The sequence below is a fragment of the Rattus norvegicus genome, chromosome 13 (assembly GCF_036323735.1).
Source record: "Rattus norvegicus strain BN/NHsdMcwi chromosome 13, GRCr8, whole genome shotgun sequence".
Lineage (NCBI taxonomy): Eukaryota > Metazoa > Chordata > Mammalia > Rodentia > Muridae > Rattus > Rattus norvegicus.
The window spans coordinates 46,584,497-46,609,477 of NC_086031.1; the positions used below are offsets into that span (position 1 = coordinate 46,584,497).

The 24,981-nt window shown below is 50.2% G+C and overlaps 1 protein-coding gene across 24 annotated transcripts in view; it reads right to left on the reverse strand.

Annotated features, from left to right (window-relative positions):
- Nfasc (neurofascin) overlaps positions 1-24,981 on the reverse strand; it is a 186,621-nt gene that overhangs the window by 35,128 nt on the left and 126,512 nt on the right. For 12 of the 24 annotated variants that reach the window (XM_063271966.1, XM_017598648.3, XM_063271964.1 and 9 more), the window contains 14 exon segments: positions 21,191-21,302; positions 20,601-20,785; positions 19,358-19,489; positions 11,561-11,704; positions 10,898-11,009; positions 10,434-10,600; positions 9,952-10,099; positions 8,611-8,735; positions 7,129-7,173; positions 5,407-5,508; positions 4,987-5,184; positions 3,660-3,730; positions 1,967-2,189; positions 164-279 (listed from right to left, as the gene is read on the reverse strand). In XM_063271966.1, coding sequence (XP_063128036.1) covers positions 164-279; positions 1,967-2,189; positions 3,660-3,730; positions 4,987-5,184; positions 5,407-5,508; positions 7,129-7,173; positions 8,611-8,735; positions 9,952-10,099; positions 10,434-10,600; positions 10,898-11,009; positions 11,561-11,704; positions 19,358-19,489; positions 20,601-20,785; positions 21,191-21,302 — 1,880 coding nt within the window. 24 annotated transcript variants of the gene reach the window in all.

A 24,981-nucleotide genomic window follows, 5' to 3' on the forward strand; every position in this document is an offset into this window, starting at 1 on the left:
GTATGCATGTGTATGTTCCCCATTCCAGAAATCATTTTGAATCAACTTTAGATCCCACAAGTATTCCTAGGGTCTCTCAGGATCCCCTACACACCTCGGCTGCTACCCCTTCCCCTGGTTAGCAAGGAGGTGGTTAGGTGGGGCTGGGTGCTGGCCTTCTCACTCGATACTCTCTGAGCTGGCCCTGGACCGTGTCAGAGTAGACGCGGTTCCACTGAAGGCTGATGGCTGTGCTGTTCAGGACTCGGATTTTAACTTCAGTGGGTGCAGCCCTGGGATCTGTAACGTGCGGGGACAGAGAGCTGGTTAAACACGCAAGGTTGGGTCCTGGATTCTAGGGTTCCCTAGGATGTGTTCTGAGCCTGTACCTCTACTCTGCTGCACACTGAGTGCTCCAGACTGCGGTGAAGTCTTGGGACAAAAGGGTGACAATCCAGGTGACCAGAGCAATCATTTGTGGCACCCAAGCACAGGGGACATCTAACTTCCTTTCCACTCTCTACCTGTCCCCACTGCTCTTCCTGGACCTTGTCAGCCGAGCACCTTTTCCTCAGGCTTCTTGGGGAGTTTGGACCATAGGCGCCAACATGAGGTGCCAGGGTGGGAGTAAAGGGTACATTGGCTGCAGGTTGGCAGTGCTGCGCTCCTCTGCCAGATCCCCTACACACAGCTCCACACAAGTGGTGGTGACTCATGCGTCCTCTGCCCCTTTGAGGCTCAAAGGGAAATCACAAGTTCTTGCTAGCCCTCAGGAGTCTCAGAGCCCTTAGGGTTCTCCTCAAATACTCTTCAAAAAGTGATCAATAATCAATTCAGAGTTCACCGACAGAAACACTATCTGTGGAAAGAAGATGCCTCGATTTTGTTCAGGAAAAGAACCTGGCTCTCGCTGTGACTACCGCTCTGTAGCCAAAGCAAAGCTGCTGCAGGGATGCACAGGGCCCTGGGTGGAGAGATACAGAAACCAAGGGGTCGTCCAGGAATCCTGCAGCCCCATGCACTGACTGGCAGCCCCCACTAGACTCTTGTGGAGAAGTATCGTCCACGTGGAGGCCTCTGTTCATTTCCAGTGGGGCAATCCATCACTGCTTCTGGGACTCAGTCCTCATGGCTTCCCCCTCACCACCATGAAACCACTGACCTGACCTGGAGCCCTGCCTCACCTACCATGTCCACTCCTGGTAAGATCTGCTCTCTTGTCCCTTCTTTCTGCTCACCCCACCGATCCCTTAACCTCTTCTTGGATCAGACCCAGACCCAGCTGTTGAGTCTGGTTGAGTCTGGCAACGCTCTGCTTTGGTCACAAGCTGTGGGACTGGTGCTGACACACTAGGCACAGAGGCCAGGCACACACTTTCACATACAGGTCTAGAGTGTTGACCGGCCCAGGGCCAACTTCCTAAGAACCTCCCACTTCATGTTCAATCCCAAGGGCCGGGAACAGTGTTGGAATACTGGCAGGTGGTGGGTCAGGAAGTCTCAAGTCGGTGCTTTCTAGACTTCACTGCCTGTGGCTCCCCTGCCGTGGGAGTCTAGCCTGTGCACTGGTTCCTTGGAGCATCTAAATAGCTCATTTAAATGGTAGTCTAAAGTCTTTCTTAATGCCAACAAGACTTGGCAGTAAAGCAATCTGTCTGGGGACCTGGGGACCTGGGGACCTGGATTCTTCTTTCAAGCATGGCATTTGCTACTGTAGAGTCCTTGAAAAGGTTGTCTCTAGACTCTTGAGTTTTATGGCTGTAATGCACTGGGGTGTGTACTGGGCTAAGGGGGATGTGTTCAAAAGAGAATTCTCCTGACTGTTGCCAGGCGCTGCACAGCCCAGGTGTCACGGCAGGAAAGCCCTATTTCTTGGGAACTGGTTGCCTTCCCATGACACATCCTGAGTTTGTCAGCTCATGAGAGTGGGCTTATTTAGCTTAGCAGTGGGGGTCCTGTGCGGGGAGGGAGGGGGACCAATACTCACAATCTTCCCCCGAGTACCCAATGACGGTTTCAGGCTCCGGGCCTTTCCCAAAGTCATTTTCAGCCTGGACTCGGATCTCATAGGGTACGTAGACAGGGGTCTGCCCCACCACATAGCGAGAGCCCCACACGGTGACATTGTTCCAAGTCTCTCGGGTTTCTCTCCGTCGCCACTTGACAATGTAGCGCAGGTTGGGGCCAAAGGCGGAGGTAGCATTCATAGGCTGTGCAGACAGACAGACAGACAGACAGACAGGGTGGACAGGGTGTTGGTAAAGCTGTCTTCATCTGTGTTACTCTACCCGGGCTTGCCTGCAAGCAGCCAGCTCCTGTGCAGTGCAGAGGATGGCACCCTGCCTCTGCTCACTCCCCGAGGAGCCTATATCATAGGAACTCTGTGGCATCCAGATTCCCTATGACAAAAGCTTCCCCAGAGACTTCACTTAAGCTGCAAGCATCACCCACACTGCAGGTGCATTGGGAGCAAACGCTTTACTTTGGGCAAACTTCCTCCTAAGACAGAAGGAGCAGGGAACCAATGATAGACAATCCCAATCTCTGGAGTCAGAGAGGACTTTGCTCTAACCAAACTACTCTTTTATAGACGAGACCGAAAGTCCAGAATCGACTTCAATCCTACCAAGTCCCTATGTCTGTCTTGTCCTTCTCTGAACATCAGAGCTGGTTAAAGATGACCGAAACCCATCAGTCCTAAGGATCTGGTTCAGGAACCAGGCTCCTAGAGCTTGTCACACGGAGCCACAGACGAGCTGTCCAGAATTCAGATTCAGTCCAAAGCTGCTGCTGGTCAAGGCTGTTGGAGGCACAGGCTTCAGAGTGACAGGGTTGATGGGGACTCTGAGGGGCGAGCGCCACATCTCTGGTCGTTATCCATGCAGTGGCCCAACGCCACTTGAGTGAGTGTATTTTCCAATTTCAGTCTTGGGAGTGGTTTGGGAAAAGTCAGTTTGAAAGCATGTACCCCAGTTTTAGTTTGGAAGGGGTGTTCAGGGGGCTAGGGTGAAGAGGGGAGATGACCTTTCGGGTCACCTAGCCCATGCTGTAGAAAGATCCTGGACTTTGTAATGGCGTCGGTGCCTCCAATAACCCACCGCACAGAGCCAGGGCACATCCAGCTCATGTTCTGTATCTGTCTGTCCCCTAACGCCTAGGTCCCTCCTTCAAAATCAAAATCGATGACTTTTGCTAGACTGGTAGCCTGTGACATTTGGTGACCTCCACTCCCATCTCTGCTCTGAACTCTGCTTCCAGACACTTTTTCCGTTTGATTTCTGAATGCTCGATTCTGACGGGCTTGACTCTCAGAGGGCAGTGGTCCGCATCAGTCAGACCAATGTCTCTCAACCCGTGGGTCCCAACCCCTTGGGGGTGGGGAGGTGTCAGACAACTTTCACAGGGGTCACACCAGACATCCTGTATACCAGATATTCACACCACGATTCATAACAGCGGCCAAGCTGCAGTTATGAAGTAGTAACAGATAATTTCATGGTCGGGAGGGTCATCACAGAGAGGAACTGTATTGAAGGGTCGGGTGTTAGGAAGGTTGAGAGCCTCTGCGTTAGACAGACTGAAACATGCTATGGCACGGGGGGAGTAAGGAATAGGGGCTCCTGGGTGCCTGCTGCCAAGTGAACAGCCCACTGGGGGCTGGGGTGGGGAGGTACGCTCACCGTCCATGTGATCTCCATATTGTTTTTTCGTGTCCCTTCGCCCTTCACATCACTGGGGTTGGATTCAGGGGCTGGAATCCAAACAGATAAAGCTGAAACCCAACCCAAGCCTGACCAGGACCTCCAGAGCACCTCCTACCTAACTGGCCCCTTCTGTACCCTGGCTCTCCTCAGCTCCTGACTTTTTCTTCCACGTGCGCTACGTCTTCCTGGCTAAGACTTGCACCCCCCAAAGTAGAGCTAATTTCTTTTCAGCGCGATCCTTGGACGAGTTAGCGCTTGTCACAAAGCTTTCCGCATTGCGGATGGCCACCACAGTAACTCTGTACGCTGTTCCCTCCATAGATCATTGACGAGCCTGTTTTGTGGTATGCTGGCTTGTCCTAGTGTTTAACGTTTGGGGGCAAGCATTTCTACCTCTGTGAGCTGGTGTGATCGCATAAATCTATCCATTTGGTGTGTTAGGAAGAGAAATCTGACATAACACCAGATTGCGTGTGTGTGTGTGTGTGTGTGTACATATACATATATGTCTCTGTCACAGCTCTGCAGATGATAAAGAATCATTAACAATAATACAAATGACAGTTAGGATCTACCTTGTGCTTATAGCATGATGGGCACCACAGTATTTTCTATTCCTTCCTTTCATGTGCATCTGTGTGTGCGCGTGTGTGGGGGCCAGGGGGTGTCTTCCTTAATCACCCTTCACCTTATTCTTTGAGGGTCTCTCGCTGTACCTGGAACTCAGGGATTCAGCCACAGTGGCTGACCAGCAAGTCCCAGAGATGCTTCCTTCCCCTCCACTTCTCCATTGTCAGGGTGACAGATGAGAGCCACCAGGCCCACCTTTACATGGGTCCTGGGGATTGAATTCAGGTCCTCATGCTTCACAGCAAGCATTTTCTAACTGAACTAGCTTCCTGGCCCCCAAGACACATTTTCTTCTACATTACAGCTGTTTGTTTGTTTGTTTGTTTGTTTGTTTGTTTGCTTGGTGTATGCACTTGTGGCTTCACATACACCACAGTGCATGTGTGAAGGCCAGAGGACAACTTTTGGGATTTAGTCATCCCCTTCCATCCACTGGGTACTAGGGATCAAACTCACGTCATCAGACTTGGCAGTTGGTGCCTCTTCCCACTAAGATACCTCCCCAGCTTTTTAAAGTGGGAGTCCTCTCCACAGCCCTGAGATGTATGTGTGGTTATTGTCATGGGAGGAGGGGCTAGACCCCAGAAAGGCATGAAAGTTGCCTAAGTCCCGTGGCTGGGTGCTGGGATGGGTCAGTGCAAACTCAGGGCACCTGGAACTCAAGTATACTCACGTGCCCCGCTTGTTCGGTACCGCTCGGATGGAAGGCTGGGGTGGCTGCTCCCAACCTCGTTGACAGCGATGACTCGGAACTGATAGTTGACATACGGGGACAGATGGAGGACGGCTGAGTTGACACTGCCTGGGAACTTGGAGTGGTCATGCCAGACTCCTGGCTGGAACTGGTCCTCTTCAAACTGGACAACGTAGTCTGAATGGACAAGGAGGACAGAGCTGTTCTAAGAGCACATCCTTCACGGCTTCTGTTTGTCTTTATTCCCCAGGATAGACAGGGACGCACAAAGACACCTTCCCAGGACACAGGAGATAACCAAGGCCTCCATGCATGGGTCATGAGGCAGAGGTGGGAGCTGACACTAAGGGGCCCTCGTCCAAGACTCTCTGGCTTTGGAGCACAGGGCCCTGGGCTGACCTGTGATGGGACTGTTGTTATCATCCCCCGGGATCCAGGTCAGCCTCACACTCCTTTCCGCCAGGTCAGTGAGCTCCAGGTCCCTGGGTCGGTCTGGCCGCCCTGGCAGCAGAGGAAAAAGGTGTCACTCTGAGCTTCTGAAGGAGAACCAGTCCCTCTCCTTGGAGTAGTACTAGTCCTGGTTGTACAGTCCCTGAGGGATTCAGGTCTCTACTGCCAGTAGATCAAACCCCAACCTGCCCTGGACAGCCAGTGCAGGAGCCAAGACAGAGAAGATCAAAGAATATGGAACAAGGAAATAAGGAGAATCAGGTAAGGCAGAGGGAGTGACACCATCCTGTTTCTTCAGATCAGGATGTGTGTGTGTGTGTGTGTGTGTGTGTGTGTGTGTGTGTGTGTGTGTGTGGTGTTTTAGAACACACCATTGGGGAAAAGCTGATGCCTCCATGAGGGAAGCTGGCGGGGGGTGGGGATGGGGGGGAGGCGGGCGGGGGTGGGAGATGGGCTGTGGTGTGTGTGTGTGTGTGTGTGTGTGTGGTGTATGTGTGTGGTGTATGTGTGTGGTGTGTGTGTGATGTGTGTGTGTGTGTGTGTCTGTGTGTTGAGCTGTTTCATAGGGGCCTTGGCTCTGTGTGTGTGGGGGGTGTGTGGGTGTGTGTGTGTATGGTGTGTAGTGTGTCTGCGTGTGTGTTGAGCTCTATTTCATAGTGGGCCTTGGCTGTGTGGTGTGTGTGTGTAGGTGTGTGTGTGCGCCACTCCGCATGACGACTGCTTGTCTTTCTGGATTCCAGGACTGGCAGGAGCATCCCAGGAGAGCTGAGTGCTGAGCAGGGCAGATAGACAGGGAAGTGGGGAGGGGACAAAGACAGGCCAGGCCTGGTAGGAGACTCAGTCTGGACTAAGTGAGGGTGTAGAGCAGAGGGGCCATAGGCTTCCACACAGGTTAGAGGAAACAGCTTTTTCGGGGGTGGGGTGGACAGTGTTGTTCTAGTATGAACATCACCCTGGTTTTGGAAGAAAGTCGTGCAGCCTTAGAATGGAGGCAGACAGCTCCCCCACGTTACCTCCCTGAACCAGCTGTTTCCATATTTTGGCTGATTACTAGGAGGACCCGGAACAGTGATTCTCAACCCGTGGGTCACAACTCCTCTGTGGGGGTCGAATAAGTCTTTCACAGTGGTAGCCTAAGGCCACCGGAAAACAGATATTTACGTTATGATTCATAACAGCTGCAAAATTACAGTTACAAAGTAGCATGTACTTAAGGAGTTTGTACAGAATGAACAAAAATCACTTTATGGTTGGGGGTCACCATATTAAAGGGTCATAGCATCGGGAAGGTTAAGATCTACTAACCTAGACAGTGAGTCACTTAAGTTCACAGTAGTGCATGTATGCGTGGGTGTGGGTGTGCATGATTGCACAGCAGTAGGTGTGTGGCAGTCTATACATTGCCGAGCCTCTGGGGAACATCTGAAGAAACTTTTCTGACTGGCCATTAGGCATGTGGGGCATAGTTAGGGAGGGCTAAGAAGAAAAATGGCGGTCCAGACTTATGAGTCCAACCTGCAGAAGGAGCCTTGGCAAAGGCCAGGAAGGCAGGTGACTGTGGGTGCCTGAGGGTCAGAGGTCACATGTAGGGCATTCAAAAGTGTCCACCAGCACATTCATCCTCACGATTCCACCCCTGGGCACCAGTGCCCCCGATTAGTACAAATTTACCTTTGGGCAGGGCAGCCAAACGGTTAGTCGGAGTGGCCTGATCAGCTGCAACGGTAAGATGGGTTATCCAGGTTAGCAGGTTAGCAGGGTTAAACGCGTCCAGGTTAGATAGATGGATGGCTGAGGCTTCTTCAGCCGTCCCTGGGCAGTCTACCTCCCAGCTGGCCCCTGGTGTTTCTCCACGGCCTGGAGTAGAGTTTCAGGCTCTTCCTGTCCTAATACTGTTAACATATCTGGGCCCACCATGGCCAGCCAGTGTGACCTCCACTGCAGGAGTGCGGAGAGGGTATAGGACAGATGGTAGTGAGGCCTTCCACTGGAAGGGGTAGCCATCTTCCTGTCTGTTCAGAATGGCTTGCTCTCTATAGGCCCGCATGGGCAGGATGGGGTGGCATCATCTTAGTCAGTGTATGGCAGGGTGAAATGCCACCAACATCTGGGAGTAGCATGGGAGGGGAAGGAAGATGGAGGAGGTGCTGGAAGTGTGCACCCTCCCACACACACATACCCCACACACATAGAGACAGCACTCCAACCATTACACCTACACAGACACACAGACACACACACCACATACATATATACCCCCACACATATAGACAGCACTCCAACCATTATACCTACAGACACACAGACACACAGACAGACACACAGACACATACCACATACATACATATACCCCCACACATATAGACAGCACTCCAACCATTACACCTACAGACACACAGACACACAATACACACACACATACCACATACATACATATACCCCAACACTGTAACACACAACATTCCCCCCTCCATGCTACTCCTACCCTACGCCATACCCGTATACACATACACACGTATACACACACCATATATAACACACACAACAGTCTTCTCTCTAAGCTATACCTACAGAGACACACACCCTATACCACACCCCATATTCACATACACACTCATACACAAGTCACAGGCCCAACACATGTATACACACACACACACACACACACACACACACACACCACTCCCCCTCCATACTACATCTACACACATACCACAACACCTCTCTCATCCCATACTACACACCTCCATACCATATCACTACACACACACACACACACACACACACACACACACACACACACCATCACCACCACCACCACCACCACCACCACCACCATCTTGGCCTAGCATTGCTTCAACATGGCTTTGGTCAACTTGGTGGTGTGGAGGTAGCTGTAAGAGAGCAGCAGAAGCTGCAGAAGTCACTCCACTTTCAGCTGAGCTTGGGAGGTCAAGGACCTCACCCAGGAGACAGAACTCCATACTGTCCTCAGCTGGTTTGAGAATGACATCTCGTAATCCAGAGACCCGAAAAGGTCATGGCGCCTAATGGCCACTGACTCTGCATTGCCCTGCCGACTGCTCACGGCTGCTCTGCTGCTGGGAAGCAGGGAGAAGGGCTGTCAGCGCTGATGTGGGTGACAGCTGTTACCTAGAACAGTGAGGTAGGCCTTTGCCAGGTCCTGGTCCAGCTCGGTGCTGGCCATGCACGTGTAACTGCCTTGGTCCCGCTCTGCCACTCCGAAGATGGTCAGGGAGTCATCTTCCTTTTTCATCCTGCAAGATGCCAGGCTGAGGTTGGCAGGAGGGTGGCTCACATAGGGGGCACAGCTGATACTTTTGTCCCACAGGGGGAGAGTGAGGAGGAGGTGGCTGGGCCAGGTGAGAGAGCATGGCTCCTGCTAGGGGTGTGAGGGACCATCTCAACACTGACTGAATGCAGGAGTTCTCAGCGTCCACAATGGACCCCGCTCTGAGCCTTTCTTGTGCTGTACGCACTCCCCAAATCAGGGCTCCATTACGCTGATAACCCGAGACGGGCTGATGTCGCTCCCCTTCCCTTACACGTGTTTTGTCCTTTGGCCCAGTTTCGACTTCTCTGAGCTCCTACAACCTGCTTCCACCGAAGGGAGGGGGCATTGCAGAGCATTCAATAACAATGGGCGATGCCCATGCACACAGGCAGGGTGAAGTCCTACATAGAGCTGGGTGAGACTGGGAATGGCTACTGTCTTACAGCCTAGCTCAGAGACAGCAGAACACCCTGGGAAGAAAGGCTGGGATCAGCAGTTCTCAATCCCAACTGCACATTACAAAATACCCAGGGGACATTTAAATACCATCAGCACCTGACCTTACATCAATAAAATCAGGACTGGGGTGTGGGAGGTGCAGCTGGGGGCACTGTCAAAGCATCCAGAAGATCTAGAACTGAGAAGCATCCGCATCTCACTAGATGAGGTAGACGAGGCCAGACCTGCCCTCTGCTGGTAAGCGGAGGCACTACAAGCAGAACTGAAGGGACTGGAGAATAGAATGCAGAATAAAGAGGTGAGGAAGGAAATAAGAAGAGGGGATGTAAAGGGCAGGAAGAAAAGTAAGAGGAGGGGCTGGAGAGATGGCTCAGAAGTTGAGAGCACCGACTGCCCTTCCAGAGGTCCTGAGTTCAATTCCCAGCAATCACACGGTGGCTCACAAACCATCTGTAATGAGATCTAGCGCCCTCTTCTGGCCTTCAGGCACATATGCAGACAGAACACTGTACATAATAAATCTTTTTAAAAGAGAGAAAGACAGAAAATGGGAGAGAAGAGGCAAAAGAGAGAGAGAGCAACAGCTCTCTGATAAGAGGGGGGAAAGGCGTTGCCCCTGAGGAAATGGTCACCAAAGCCATCACTATGCCTAGTAGCTCCCTAGTGACATGCGTGAGACTGAAAGTGAGGGCAGACGTCCCCTTAAGTGTGCGTAAGGAACGGAGATGGAGAGCAGGAACCTGTTTCCAATGTAGAGTGGCTCGTCATCCTTCAGCCAGGAGACTGTGAGTTTCAAGGAGGGGTCATGCTTCACACGGCACTCCAGCTGCACTGTGGTGCCCCTCTTGGCCACCTGGTCTTCAGGCATCCTGTAGATCCTGGTGGGGTCTGTGAAGACAACTGGAGAGTTGACCACTGACCCTTTCTCTGCCCACCAGCTCCCATGTGTAGTGTGCCATGCCTGAGCTGTTCTCTGGCTCAGAAATCCATGCTGTGAGGGCTGGGTTGGGAAGGCAGATGAGCCTCTGGATCAGGCTGGCAGGCTGCCTGCCTCGGTGTCCCCACACTTGGGTCAGCTGGAGTCACCGAGAGGACACGGTGATGCCCACCAGGATCAGACCTCAGGCAGGGGGCATTTCCAAAAGCACCAGCACCCGTGGATACCCACGAGCGTGGCTTTATCGCCCCACCTGAACTCCCGCTAGTTAGCCCCCTTGCTGACCTTTGACCTCCAGGCGGACTTGATTTTCAGCTTTTCCCAGGATGTTGGTGGCCACACAGGTGTAGATGCCTTGGTCCTCTTTGCGAATCATCTTGATTTCCAGGCTGCCATTTTCGTAGACGTGGTAGTTACCACCATCCAGGTTGCTTCCTTGCCCATTCTTAAACCTCACAACAGAGCAGCAGACACAGCAGACTGAGAAAGGACTGGCCCAAGCAGCAGAGCCCATGGCAGGGTAGGGACTGGGGAGCTCCAGGTAGACACACGGAGTCTTGAGTCTTGTAGGCTCTGCCTAGAACCACCAGCTAGAAAGACTCAGTTCACCCTGAACAATGTGGGGGTTGACCCAGATGGCCAGCTTTGACTGATTAAGGATCCCGGGTTTTGCAGAAGGGAAGCAAAGGGACAGACTACTCCTGCTGGGGAGACTTACTGGGGAGACTTGCTGGTCTCCTGGGACTTACCATCGGAGTGTTGGAATGGGAGACCCAAAGAACGGACAGTCCAGTCGCGTCCGGTTGTAAAGGATCACCCTGATGAGCTGGTTCCGGGGAGACAGCATCCGAGGGGGTACATCTGAAACCCCAGAGAGCCAATTTTTCAATATGGGTGTGAAGCATAGCCTTTCTCCTCCTCCCCTTACAGCAGCCTCCCAGACACCAAGATAAGGGGTGTCCCTTCTTCCTTTTACAAGCCTCGTCTAAGGGAAACCTATCCAACCTACAGCCCCTGGGTTCAGGTGTCCCGGGAACATTATAAATGCTGCCCAACACGTGTAGACCATAGCCGTGTTACAGTGTCAAAGGATGCCATCCTTGCTGTTTAGGTGAGGAGGGAGTGATTTATCCATCCGTCTGTCTGACATCCAGACAAGCGTTTGCAAAGGGTTTCCCCAATGTTCCACAGCTTCTGGAACCAGCCCTCCACAGCCCTGAGACATGTTGTATCTACCAGTTCCCACTACCCTCTCCTCGCCCAGAGAGTGCAGCGGCCATGCAGGTGCCATGCTCAGAATCACTTCCTAGGCAGCTTCTCACCTCCCCAGGTCTGTCCAACATGCCTGGGCTGCTGCCTCATGACATCACTAGACCCCGGGAAGATTCCACTGCCAGTGGGCAGAGACTCACCTAATACGCTGACGAAGGCATTGGCCAGCAGGTAGCCATGTTCGTTGGATGTGTTACACTGGTACACTGCCCTGCTGCTGATCTGAGTGTCCCGGAAGATGATAGTGTCTCCGGCCACCTCACGGTTGGGGTTGGGTGGTGCCGCTACAGGTAAGAGAGGCTTCCCATAAGAAACGGAAGAGGGCAGAGTGTAGGGCATGTGGGGCTCTCTCTCTCTCTCTGCCCCCCCCCCCGGGTCCCAAGTATGCTAAGGGTTCTGTGGAATGAGAACCCCCAAGTAGACCCAGCTTCTAGACTCAGCAACATTGGATCATGTGACCTGGACCCTATGGGAATTTGTTTCTCCACCCGTCATCTGGTGGGAACCCGAATCTTTGTTTTCCTTAGGCCCGTAGCTGGGCAGCTGTGGTTGAAAGTAAGAGCTAACGGAAACAGACCAACTTTGTAAATAGGAATCTAGGCACATCTCCAGTCGGTGTTGTTAGCACTGCTTCAGTTCCTGCTCTGTAAGACCACCCACAGCCTCATGGGCATTTGTGACGATATTCTGAGACTTTTCATACAGGTGTAAAGTGATGAGGGCAAGGCCTAGCTATACTGTCAGTGTTTCCGCTCCATTTATTTAGTCAATCGGTTAGTTTTCTGAGAGAGGGCCTTGTTGTGTAGCTCTTGTTGGCCTTGAACTCATCATGTAGCCCAGACTAGCCTTACATGCATGGCAATCCTCCTGCCTTACCTGCTAATCATTGGGATTGCAGGCATGAGTCAACGTGCTTGACTATCACTCGTTGTGATCTTAATCCAATGCGCATTGGCAAGAATAGAGCAACATCCAAATGGTCCAGCCTACCACTTTCCCCTCCTTTGTGCAGAACTTCTTTCATACGAAAAGGCTGCCCACCCCCAAGAGCTTCAAGGCAGCAGACTCTCTGTGCTTGCAAAAAGGTCTTCCTAAGACAAGGAACCTACACAGAGAGAGGCCATTCTTGCTAATAGTTCTCCTGTGTTGCTGAATTTGGGGAGCTGTAGGCCCTGTCCAGATGTCACTCTGGGACTTGGGACAGATCAAGTAATACATCTGTCCTGAGGGGATGCCATTGCTATCTCCTCATGAGAAGGAAGAATGAGGGGAGGGAATGACAAGGAGCTATGAAACAAACGCTTTCCAGACATGTAAAGGACAGTCACTTTTCTCACTTGTCACCACTGGAGATGTCTGGGCCTGGAAGCAAACGCTTTGGCTTGCTAAGGCTGTGAGCTCCCTGGGTTTGCTCACACCTACAAGGGAACAGGAGTCCGGCCCTACGGCGCCACTCAACAGATGAGAATCTGGGGACTCAGCAGAAAGTAAATGAAGGCAGACCCTGCGTCCCTATCATCTACCCTGGGACCTACTCAGCAAAAAACTACTGAGGAAGTGGCGCCACCAACCCAAACACATCCTTGCCTGGCCAATTTCATGAACCCAGTTTCCCCGCCAGTCACTCCTCTTAGGCTGACAGATGACCCCAGAGCTGAGGCACGGCAACCAGCTCCAGGCTGTATCGACAGGACAAAGCTCTGAAGTGTACCACCACTTCCTCCGAAGTCTACAAAGACAGGAGAGGGTAGCCCACAGGCTGGGGCTACATCTCTGCTCATGGTGGGGTAAGGAAACTCTCTGGGGAGAGTCACATATTCAGTGTTAGCAAGTGCAAGCCCGCTGCGGTCCAATGAAGTCTACCCCTCCCCTGCTTACCACCCCAGTGGCCTCCAGTAATTCAGAGTGTGGTTTCCTCCCCTGCTGTGTTTGTGAGGATGCAAACCCAGGACCCAGCAGGGTGGCCATCTCCTCTGCTTCTCCACTCAGTTCCTTGACCTATCTCAGCCTCTCCAATGGCTTATCAGGGCCAGCTTCATCGTTTGTGTGCGTGTCCTTTTCAAGTCTGACATTAGAGCAATGCGGGCTTCACAGATGAGTCTGTCAGCATTCCTTCCTCTTCTACTTCATGAACAGTTTGAGAAGCACTGGCGTTAGCACTTCCTTAGAGGCTGAATTCTTTCAGCAGCAAATCCTGCCTTGTCCAGGCCCTCACTTTATTACTTCTTTGGGATCTGTTTAAGTGGCTCATACATTCTTGATTTAATTTTGGTAGGCATAAGCATCTAGAGCTTACCTATTTCCCCTAGGCTTTTCGAATTGTATGTTTCCCTAAACGGTGTCCTAAATATTCTCTAGGCTTCATTGAAATCTGTTGTGACGCCCCTCCTTCATGGCTAACTCTGTTTTGATGTCCTCTCTTTCTTTTCCATTTCATTAACTTCTTCTCTGAGTTTTGTTATTTTTTTTTTCCATCTACCGCTTGGGCTTTGGGTTGCTTTCGTTTTCCTGAGGCCTTGAGGTTCAACCTCGAGTTATTTATACGAGCTCTTTCTGCATACAAGCTTGAGCTATGAATGTTCCTCTTAGAACCGCCTTTGTTAGACCCCAAAAGTTCTGATGAGTTGAGGCTTTGATTTCTCATTTGATTCTTAGAATCTTTCCTCGCAGATTTCTTCGATGGCCCACTGCTCATTCAAGAGTGCATTAAGCTTCTGTGGTTTTTCTCCTTACTGGTTCCCGGTCATATTTCACTGCACCCTGAATAGATACGAGAAGCTAGTTCAATCCTTTGGTATTGTTAAAACTTGCTTATGGCCTAAAATGCGATCTATTTTAGTGGAAGCTTCGTGGACTTCAGAGGCAAACGTCTGTTTTGCAGCTGTTGAGTAGACTTTCCTGTAAGTGGCAGACAAGTCCATTTGATCTCGGGTGTGGGTTAACTCTGAAGTTTCTTTACTGGCTATAAGTCTGGATGGCTTGTCTATTGATGAGGTGGGATAGTATGGTCACCCACTACTCTTCTATCAGAAACCAACTGTCCCTTTATACACATACACAGAGTGCTTGCCCCGTGAAATGGGAAGTCCCAGCATTCAATGTGTATATATTTACAGTTATTCTCTCTTTTTTAAAGATTTATTTATTTATTATATATAAGTACATTATAGCTGTCTTCAGACACACCAGAAGAGGGCATCAGATCCCATTACAGATGGTTACCATGGGGTTGCTGGGAATTGAACTCAGGACCTCTGGAAGAACAGTCAGTGCTCTTAACCACTGAGCCATCTCTCCAGCCCTATTCTCTCTTCTTGAGGGACCATTTCCTTTACTAAGTATGCAGTGACATCCTTTCTCTTCTGTGTTAGGGGCTTGCTAGTTAACTATGCTAGACAGGATGGAGTCTTTCTTAGTTTTCCTTATTCATCTATTCTACACAGGAAAATCACATTCTCTGCTGGGTTCTCTTGGCTGGGACTGTATTCCTCTCCGTGTTTAGGATTTCATTAAGCATTTCTGCAGAGTGGGTTGGTAGTCAAGAACTGCTTCAATCTGTGATTGTCTTAAAACGTCCTTATGTCTCCATAAATGTATTTAATTACTTTTAAAATACTTATCAAGTGTGGCGTATGTATGCGCCATCCGTATATCTGGAGGGTAGAGGGAAACGCACAGGAATCGCTACTTCCCTTCTTTCGTGTGAGATCAAATTCATTTGACTGGAGAGGTCATTGAAAAGAACCCACGCTTTCCTGGTCATTTTTAGGGTTTGTACTTAGGTCTGATGTTATTCTGACACCTTTGTAAGTTGATATTTTTGTCTTACAGTTTGGCTATTGTTTGTTTGGTACTTTGGGCACCTTGCCTATGCTGTGTTATCGATCTCTGGTCATGGCTATTTGGGATTCTAAACGCCTTTTCTGTTCGTGCTGACTAGTTTATAGTGACTTCATACAAGCCAGAGTCACCAAAGAGGAGGGAGTCTCAAATGAGAAAATGCCTCCAAAAGATTGGGCTGTAGGCAAGCTTACAGGGCATGTTCCCAATTAGTTATTGGTGTGGGAGGGACAGCTCATGTGATGTGCCACCCCTGGATAAGTGGGTCCTATGCTCTATAAGAAAGCAGGATGAACAAGCCATGGGGAGCAAGCCAGTAACCAGCACCTTTGTATGGTCTCTGAGTCAGTGCTTGCCTCTAGGTTCCTGCCATGGTTTAGTTCCTGTCCTGACTTCCTGTGATGATAAACGAAGGATGATGCGGAAGTACAAGCCAAGTAATCTCCTTCCTGCCCACGCTGCTTTGGTCCTGGTGTTTTACCGCAGCAACAGAGACCCTGACTAAGGCAGCGAGAGCTTAGATGTGTATGTTTACAGTTAGATTGTGGGAAGTTTTCTGCTACGATCTCATTGAACAGATTTTCTATACTTTTAGTTCCTATCTCAGCTATTTCTATTGTTTCATTGGTCCTTAGGTTTATCTCTTGATTGTATCTCTGGATTTTTGGAAGTCATATGATTACTTATAAAAAAAAATCTTAGTGATGTTAATGATGTTTTTTAACTTTGGCGATGATCGCTTCTTTGACCCCTCCTATTCCTGATAGTCTTGCTTCTTCATGGTGTATCTGTTGATGGTTTCCGCTGTGTTATTTTACTTGATTCACTGAGTTTTTCACTTCAACATTTCTATTTGACTAAAAACAACAACAGCAACACAACAGCAACCATCTCAGTCTCCTTGCTCATCTTTGTCGCTGACTTTTCCCTGTGCTCTTCTTCTGACTTCCTTGTCTGTATCACCGGTTTTCGTCTCTCGACCCTGGACTGATCACTTCCCTTTATCCATCTGCTCGTGTCCATCATCTTTGAGGTCACAGATCATTTTACATGCAAACATTCGAATCCTCCATCTGTAATTTGCTGATTTCACGTCTTTGGAGTTCAGAGTTTGAGGAATCTCGCTTCTTTGCGGGAGATGCGCTGACATGCGTGTTCATGTTTCTTGTGTGTCTGAGCTATGACGTACAAATCCGTTGGCTTTGATGGGTCCTCCAGGTTCATTTGTGTGTCTTCTTATTGAGCTCTTAAGGGGTCAATTCCCAGGACCATCCATAGAGGTCACAGCACAGAAACCACATCAAGCCACACTTGCCACAGAAATACACTTAAAATTGGTTAAAGCCCATGGATACATCACGAGTGGCTGTGGAACAGAAAATGATAAAATAGTGTGGTCTGTACTATGAAGTTGAAAATTAGAGTATTACAAAAATAGTTAGTGGATGAGATCAAGAAGGGGAAATACGTGGAATCAAGGTTAGAAGAAAGGACAAGGAAGAGGTGCGTCTAGCACAACATCATGAAGAGGAAGAGGAGGGAACACAGTACACAGACACAGGATCACCAGGGGGAGTCCGCAGAGAAGGTGAGATAAACCTAGGAAAGGGAAGAAAACAGAACCCAAAGTTCTGTTTCGGGCTGGGGAAATTCCTTGGTGAGCAAATTGCTTGCTGCATAAGCACAGGTCCTAGCTTTGATCTCAGAGTCCACATATAAAAGCCAGACGTAGTGACAGGTTTCCAACCCCAGGACCTGGGAGACAGAGACAACTGGGGCTCCCTGGCCAGCCAGTCTGACCTGCTTGGCAAATTCTAGGCTAGTCAGGGACCTTGTCTCTAAAAACAAGCTCCTGGCGAGTAACACATAAAGTTGTCCTCTGGCATTTACCTGTGGGCACCTATGTGAACCTGACAACACACGAATGCACGAACACACACACACACACACACACACACACACGCACGCGCACACACACACACACTCATACACACACATACTCATACACACATATGCACACACACATACACACACACTCATACACACACATACTCATACATGCACATGCACACACACACATACACACACACATACACACACACGCACACACACACACAGCCTTTATTTGAAAACTAACATAAAAGATAGTAAATGTATAATAAAAAAGTAAAAAGGAGAAACACAACGGGCTAAAAAAAGAAAATATTAACAATGAGAAATGCCTACGCACAAGTAGATAAATGTGACAATATTAAAGCAAAAAGCTTTTAAAAATAGGCTGAAGTAAAAAGACTCCTAAAAGTACAGTAAAAAGGAAAAAGTGAAATTCAGGGACTGGGGGGTTGGGGTGATCAAGGAAGTTAGAGCAATTTCTTCCTGGGGTTTTGAAGGCTGAACTCCACCAGAGTTAGTGGAGTTGGATTTGGGGATCAGCTGCTGGGAACCCTGGTCTCTTCTGTGATTTGTGATGGTGTTGAGCTTGCTATGGGAGGAGCATGACTGCCAGACTGAGTGACTTCTCTTCGCTCAGTGGCTGCCTTCTCTGCACACCACGGGCCTTTGTGGTCTGTAGGCTGGGTTCTTTCACTCCTCTGGGCTCCACAGTTTGTGTACCCTGAGGTGGAAAATGTTCTAGCTGGAAGTGTCTCCCAAGGACACTGAGTGGGGGACAGAGCAGGGCACCTTGATACAGGCAGCCCTGCCATGTTCTTTCCGTGCCTCCCAACGTCAGCCTGCCTGCTGTGGACATGGTTGTGCTTGTCAGGTGGGCAGATGGAACAGACAGGCATTTGCAGAGCCTGATCCACCCACTGACCTCAGGCTCAGGACTTTTAAAACTCTGCAATTATTCTGAGTCGATAAGGTCAGCTGCTAGCCCCTAAGGGAGAGACCATCTTACCCTATACGGCCGTGTTTATCAACCTGTGGGTCTAAAGGGGTCGCATATCAGATATTCACATTACGATTCATAACAGTATCAAAATCACAGTTATGAAGTAGCAAGAAAGTAACTTTATGGTTGGGATGGAGTCACACAATATGAGGAATATATGAAAGGATTGTAGCTTTAGGAAGGTATAGAAGTATGTTATAGACACTAGGTCACCTGGGCTGAGCTGCTGCACACACCTGGCCACCTGGGCTGAGCTGCTGCACACACCTGGCCACCTGGGCTGAGCTGCTGCACACACCTGGCCACCTGGGCTGAGCTGCTGTACACACCTGGCCACCCGGGCTGAGCTGCTGCACACATCTGGCCACCTGGGCTGAGCTGCTGCACACACCTGGCCACCTGGGCTGAGCTGCTGCACACACCTGGCCACCCGGGCTGAGCTGCTGTACACACCTGGCCACCTGGGTTGAGCTGCTGCACACACCTGGCCACCTGGGCTGAGCTGCTGCACACACCTGGCCACCTGGGCTGAGCTGCTGCACACACCTGGCCACCTGGGCTGAGCTGCTCTCCACCTGGCCTTTTCATCTTGCCAGCATCAGGTGCTCTCCTGGCTGTGTCTCACTCACTCCTCTCTCCCTGGCTTTTCTCCTTTGTTGCAGCACACTGAGGAAGCTTCCTTCTGCAGCCTCTGAGTTCCCACCCAATAGTTGATATCCCTGCTTACATTTCCCAGTTCCTTAAAGAAGCAAGTGACTAGACATTTAAAAAGTAAAACAAGTGGACAGAATGTAATGTGAAAACCAGACCAACATCATCAGCTCAAAGGGATCCCGGGACCCCTACTCAATCCATCTGGACAGGACCAAAGTTTCCCCCAAATACTTTTGTTTTTCCTTGTGTTCAGCCACAGTCTTCCACACAGTCATATAACGCTGCCTTTTAGACTGCCCTTGTTAGAGAGTAAGACTTAGATCCATCATTGGTGAATGACAAAAAACTTAACCTTCTAAACCCCACCTACCCCTTCAGAATCCAAACCTGAGTTGAGGCTTCAGTGTTCAGATTTTAAACTGGGCTCTGGAGTTATTGAGCAGAAAGCAAAGGTTAAGAAAACCACAAAGAATCGCGGATCTCTAAACACAGGAACATAACCACGGGCTCTAGGAGGGAATGGATGGAGTTGGACAGCAGCCTGACTCACATTGCAAAGGGTCTCCATTCACCAGCCACTGGACGGTCGGCTTCGGGTTCCCATTGGCTCGACACACCAGCCTCCCATCTTCACCAGGAGCCAGGATCAAGTTCTTGGGCTCATCCAGCCAGTATGGGGCAGCTGAAAGACAAGGCAGGCAGAGGTAGATGGCACAGGCCAGGCACGAGAAGCCAGGTAGGTTCCTGTGGGAGGGCAACCCCCTAAGTCCCTGCCCCAGTCATTTACCCTCAGGATGATAGCTCAGCCCAGCCTGCAGGTGGCCGATTAGCTAAGCCCACAGAGCAGTCTGCTTGTTAGAACGCTCCAAAGGGCGTTTAAAGTGCAGGGATGCTGGGGTTCATCTAGACTACAGCTGAGTCGTCAAGGGATCGAGTGGCTGAGGCTCTGAGCCGTCAGGGGCGTTGACGAAGCTCTTGGTCTCACCCCTTTGGGAGTCTGTTGTTATAAGAATGAAAAGTCCTGAACTCTTTTCTTTTAGGCACTTGACTCTGGTTAGAGCCATTCTTGGCTATTTGCGCCTTCCCACTATTTGGACAGTTTCTTGTGAAGACGTGGATTTTTCTGAGAAAAGAAAACTTCTAGATTAAAGCCTCCAGAATCTCGTTGCTCACCAAAAAGAATGAGAACGTACGTGCGTGTGTAAAGTGCTGAGGACAAGGTCCTACGGTCAGCCAGCTGTAGGTTGAGAAGGTTGTGGTACTCAGCCCTCAGCCCTCGACCTCCCAGGCTGAGTAATGACCCACCCAGCCCATCATATAAACGGGGCCCCATGAGGACAGGAGCTGTAGTGTCCAGACAGCTCAGGCGAGCTGTATGAGCTTTGAGCAGGAGGGAAGTGGCTTAAAAATGCTTTGGTCCATGATGACTCCCATCCTTAAGAAGCAGCAGCACAGTGCCATGCATACAGGACAGACAGCACGGGCTAACACGACACACCACAGATGGGAATGCAAAATCAAAGAAAAGGCTCTGTGGGGGATCTCACTTGCACAGAGAGCCCAGAGCTGGGCAAATACCAAGGTAAATGTCCTTCCCCCAGTATTCACGACCACGAATGGGTTGTAGTTGCACACCCTGGAGTGAGACCACCATGGCAGCCCAGCATTGCCGTTAGCCAGGACACTGGAAGTTCCCCCACCCCCCCTGCCTCCCGGCCACAGTGGGAAGGGTGTCATGACATTTGTGTTCAGGGCTGGCAACATAATCATAATGAGAAATACACACAACGTACCCTTTACTCTCACCGAGATCGTGTGCCGGATGCTGCCCATCTTGTTGGAGGCCAGGCAGAAATACTCCCCAGAGTCCTCTTCAGAGACATTGGTGATGCGCAGAGCCTTGTTAAAATTCTCGAACTTGGCCTTGTCAGATGGGAGGTCCCCACCTTTCTTGTACCATGCAATATCTGGTGTTGGGCTAGTCCAGGGATCAAGCAGAAAACAAAGGGTCCTTTACCGAATGTGTCTTCTAAAGAGGTTGATGTTCAGACATCCTGAACAGTAGGCTGGGGCCCAGAAGGGAAGTATATGCCCCCTAAAACCTGGGCTTTCCTGTTCAGAGGAGGCTGTCTGGTCACAGGGTCCCACAGAAAGGCAGAGCTAAGATAACGTGATTTAATGCATCTGTAGTATGCCTAGACACTGCCTTTTCTCTCTTTCCAAAGCAGAGACAGCCAAAGTAGGGTGCGGATGACAGACATACAGTGTTCCGCTCATGGGCCTGCTTGCTTTCCCTGTATATGGGTCTGCCTCCAAAATATATGGACTGATGCCCACCCCTCCCTCAGGAGCAGGGCTAGAAGATGGTGCAGACTGTACGTACACCCCAGAGGCAATGCACTCCAGCAGCAGGTCCATGCCGCGCAGTACCATCTGACTGCTTGACGTGCCCTGGGGATACATGAAGCTAGGTGTTCTTTCCGCAACTCCTCGGGCTGAAACAGGACAGAACAAACTTCTGTGAGACTCCTGTGAGGTGCGCCAACACTGTTAGGTTAGAAAGAAATGTCATCACCACTGCTGGGTCCTTCTAGCCCAAGCCACCGCCCCCTCTAGCATCTGGGTGTCTTTAAAAGATGTTTTTTTGAAGCTTGGGGGTCCTCTGCTCCACCAGCACATGTATGTAATGAGTTCCAGGTTCTGTTGAGAGGATCCCAGAAGCCCTTCGCTTCCTCTAGGACAGGGAGGGGTTGTGAAGCATTGAAAGGCCCATCTCTGGCATCTGTGTTGGGATGGAGGGGCCCCCAGGCTAGGTCGTCTCAGCATTGGTCTATCCTCCCCGGACGGGGACATGGAAGAAAAAGAAGCCATAGGTTGGGGACATAGAACAACCTATTCTTTGGGACCCTGATAAGGAGTTGGGATGACACAACACCATCAGCTGTTCCAGATAAACAGAGAATTATTAATGGCTTAGCAAAGACACAAAGAATGGACAAGGAGAAATGACTGGAAAGCTGTCTCCTAATTCTTGACTTCACAACAGACGGGGCAGGTGTAGGTGGGGCAAATGGCAGCCAAGATGGGGGAAGGTGACTAACAGTTCAACTAGGCTGGGGCAGCCGTGAGATAGGCAGGGATCTTCAACACAGGTTTTAGAGGCTGGGTGGTCTACACACTGACACTGTTCCCCATGGAAGGGACCATGCCAATCAGGGTGCATCCATGGAGAGTGGAGCCTTGCCTGTTTCCTATACTCTTGGTACAAATCCATGGAAATGGGTAAACTAAAAAAAAAAAACAAAACAAAAAACAAACAAACAAACAAACCCACTGTTCAACCAGGAATCCCAAGTCAAACAGGAAACTGGAGGAGGTCAAAGACTCAAAGATGAATATTAGCCTGAGATACCTTGTGTCGGAGGCTCAGCAGACAAATGGGGAGCAGGGGGGGGGCAGGGCTGCTGGGGGGGGGGGGGCTGAGGATGCCTGGAGTGAGAACAAAGGCATCCATCTGGGTTTATCTGGTGCTGGTGGGGTGAAGACCGGCTGGTGGGTATCCCGACTCAGTAACTCGTGAAGCTGGTTGCGCCTGCGGGTAACTGAATGAATCAGGGAGGCTCCTGTCCTGAGTCCTGAGGATGCCCAGCTTCTCTTCGCTAGCCACTGGGAAACATCTCAGAACTGATTTATCTCTCATCTTCTTGTCAAGGGAAGAAACGTTAAAACGCACACTGAGGTATTTGGGCTCCTGGCACAACAGAATAGCACGTGTTCAGGAAATATTTGTGGAGCAAACAAGTTAAAGGGGGAAGAAGAAACAACAAGAAAGGAGGCAAGAGTTTATTCCCACATGGTCTCATCTGTCACACCAGCACACACATATAGCACAGTGGCAACTGCAGGGTTAATCCATTAAGTGGTTAGTTGGTTACTGTCTATACCTGCAGGAGGCCTAGCAGCATCCATTCTCTGTAACCAGGAAGCAGTAGCTTCCTCTCATCACACAGACACCAAAAAGGGGGGGGGGGTCAAGGAAACACAGACACAGGCCCCCAAAGGACAGAGATTCTATAGCAGGAGATCCACACCAAGTGGGTGAGTCTGTCCAGAGTTGTAACCCCTGTAATGACACGGAAAAGAGTGCACCTCAGTCACCACACTCATTCCACACAAGTGACGTCTAGAGGAGCCAGTCTGTGACCCTCTGGAATCTTAATTTACCCCCACAGCATGTAGCACGAACCCCCCCAGTGTCAGGGAAGCAGTAAGGATGGGGAGCAAGAAGATTATTAGCACAGAGCCCTGCTCTGGGCGTCATGACCCATAGGAGTGTGACCAGAGAAAAGCTACATAGAGCAGCACCACACAGTATATAGGGTGTGGGGTTCCAACCCGCAGGAGTATCTTAGGAAAGAAGCACGCCATGTTCAAAGGAAATGAAAGATTACCCTGCAAGTCAGAGGGAGTCAGCACCGCCCAGTAAGGATTTAATAAGGGCCAAATGCTGTGACTGGTTGGTCTGCAGTGTCAGCATGTTTAATCCTCACAATAAATGTTACCACTTGTGTGTTTTTAGCAAAGGAAACCGACTTGCCTAAGCTTACAAGTTCGCTGTTTAGGATTCTGAGCGGTGTTGCTGTGGTTGCCTCTCAGTCTGAGGCTGGAGGAGTTACTTTGTCCCCATTCTTCATCCGTAGTTTCACAATGTTGCAGATAACTCCAATCAAAGAAACCAAAATCCGAAGGCCAAGAGGTGAAGGAGAAGGGCATTTTTTTTTCCTGTGTTAACTGCTCTGGTCTGCTTTCCTATCCTCAGTGTCTAAGATCCCAGCTTTCCTTGGTAGCAACTGATAAGCTCAGAGCCAAGAAGCTGGGGAGGGAGTGAAGAGAGGAGGTCCAGAGCATCTCGACTGGATTCTTAAGGATATGGAATCTTGCAGGGGACCGTGATGACTAGTGGCTTTACAGAGGAACAAGAAGGCTGGAGCTGAAGGGAGGTTTTGAAAAATGTCAGCTGTGCAGGAGGAACTCACATAAAAGCTTAAGCAAGAGGATCTGGCTGGTGACTTTGGGAGCCCCTGTCCCCAAGGGAGGGAACCTGGTTTCTCTCCATGGAGGAGACACAGGAACCAATAACTACCAAGATGAAGGGAACTTTTGCTCGAGGTTCTATGTGGTAAAAGATATCTCTTTAGCTAGGACAGCTCTTTTCACTCTGGGGAGAGGGATGCTCTGCCCAAAACCAGTTCAGGTTGCGTCTACCTTGATATCAAAGAACCCCAGGATACAGATGCTGTACTGGCTGGTTTTATGTGTCGACTTGACACAAGCTTAAGTTATCACAGAGAAAGGAGCTCTGTTGAGGAAATGCCTCCATGAGACCCAGCTGTAAGGCATTTTCTCAACTAGTGATCAAGAGGGGAGGACCCAGCTCATTGTGGGTGGTGCTGTCCCTGGGTTGGTCTTGGACAAGCTGAGCAATGCAGGGGAAGCAAGCCAGTAAGAAACATCCCTCCATGGCCTCTGCATCAGCTCCTGCTTCCTGACCTGCTTGAGCTCCAGTCCTGACTTCCTTTGGTGATGAACAGCAATGTGGAGGTGTAAGCTGAATAAACACTTTCCTCCTCAACTTGCTTCTTGGTCATGATGTTTGTACAGGAATAGAAACCCTGACTGATGCCAAGCTCAAAACTGCATAAACTTAAGAAAAGGTGCCTGAGGCACAGAGAGAACTCATGGATCCCCAGAGCCAGATGGTCAGTCAGGGGACATCAGGTCATGACCCCACTTTAATCAAATTGGCTTTAAAGGGTCAAACGAGAAACAGTTTCTTGCTCTCTTCTACTGAGACAGGCCAAAAGTGCTGACAGACTTAGCTGTTCCTTTCACTCAGTAGGCCATGTCAGCGGAACATGGTTCAAGACCTCAGATGCATCTGGGGACCTTTGCCAAATGCAGCCTTCTGTGGTAGCTGGACCCTACATCCAGTTCTCTCTGCTGCCTTTAGTTCTTAGAACTGAGGACCAGAGGCATGTGAAGCAGGCGTCCTGGCCCCAGGAATAGCAGAGCAAAAGATATGGGACAGGTGTGTGTGTGTGTGTGTGTGTGTGTGTGTGTGTGTGTGTGTGTGTGTGTGTGTGTATCTAGAAACACTTGATGTGTCTTGGTGTT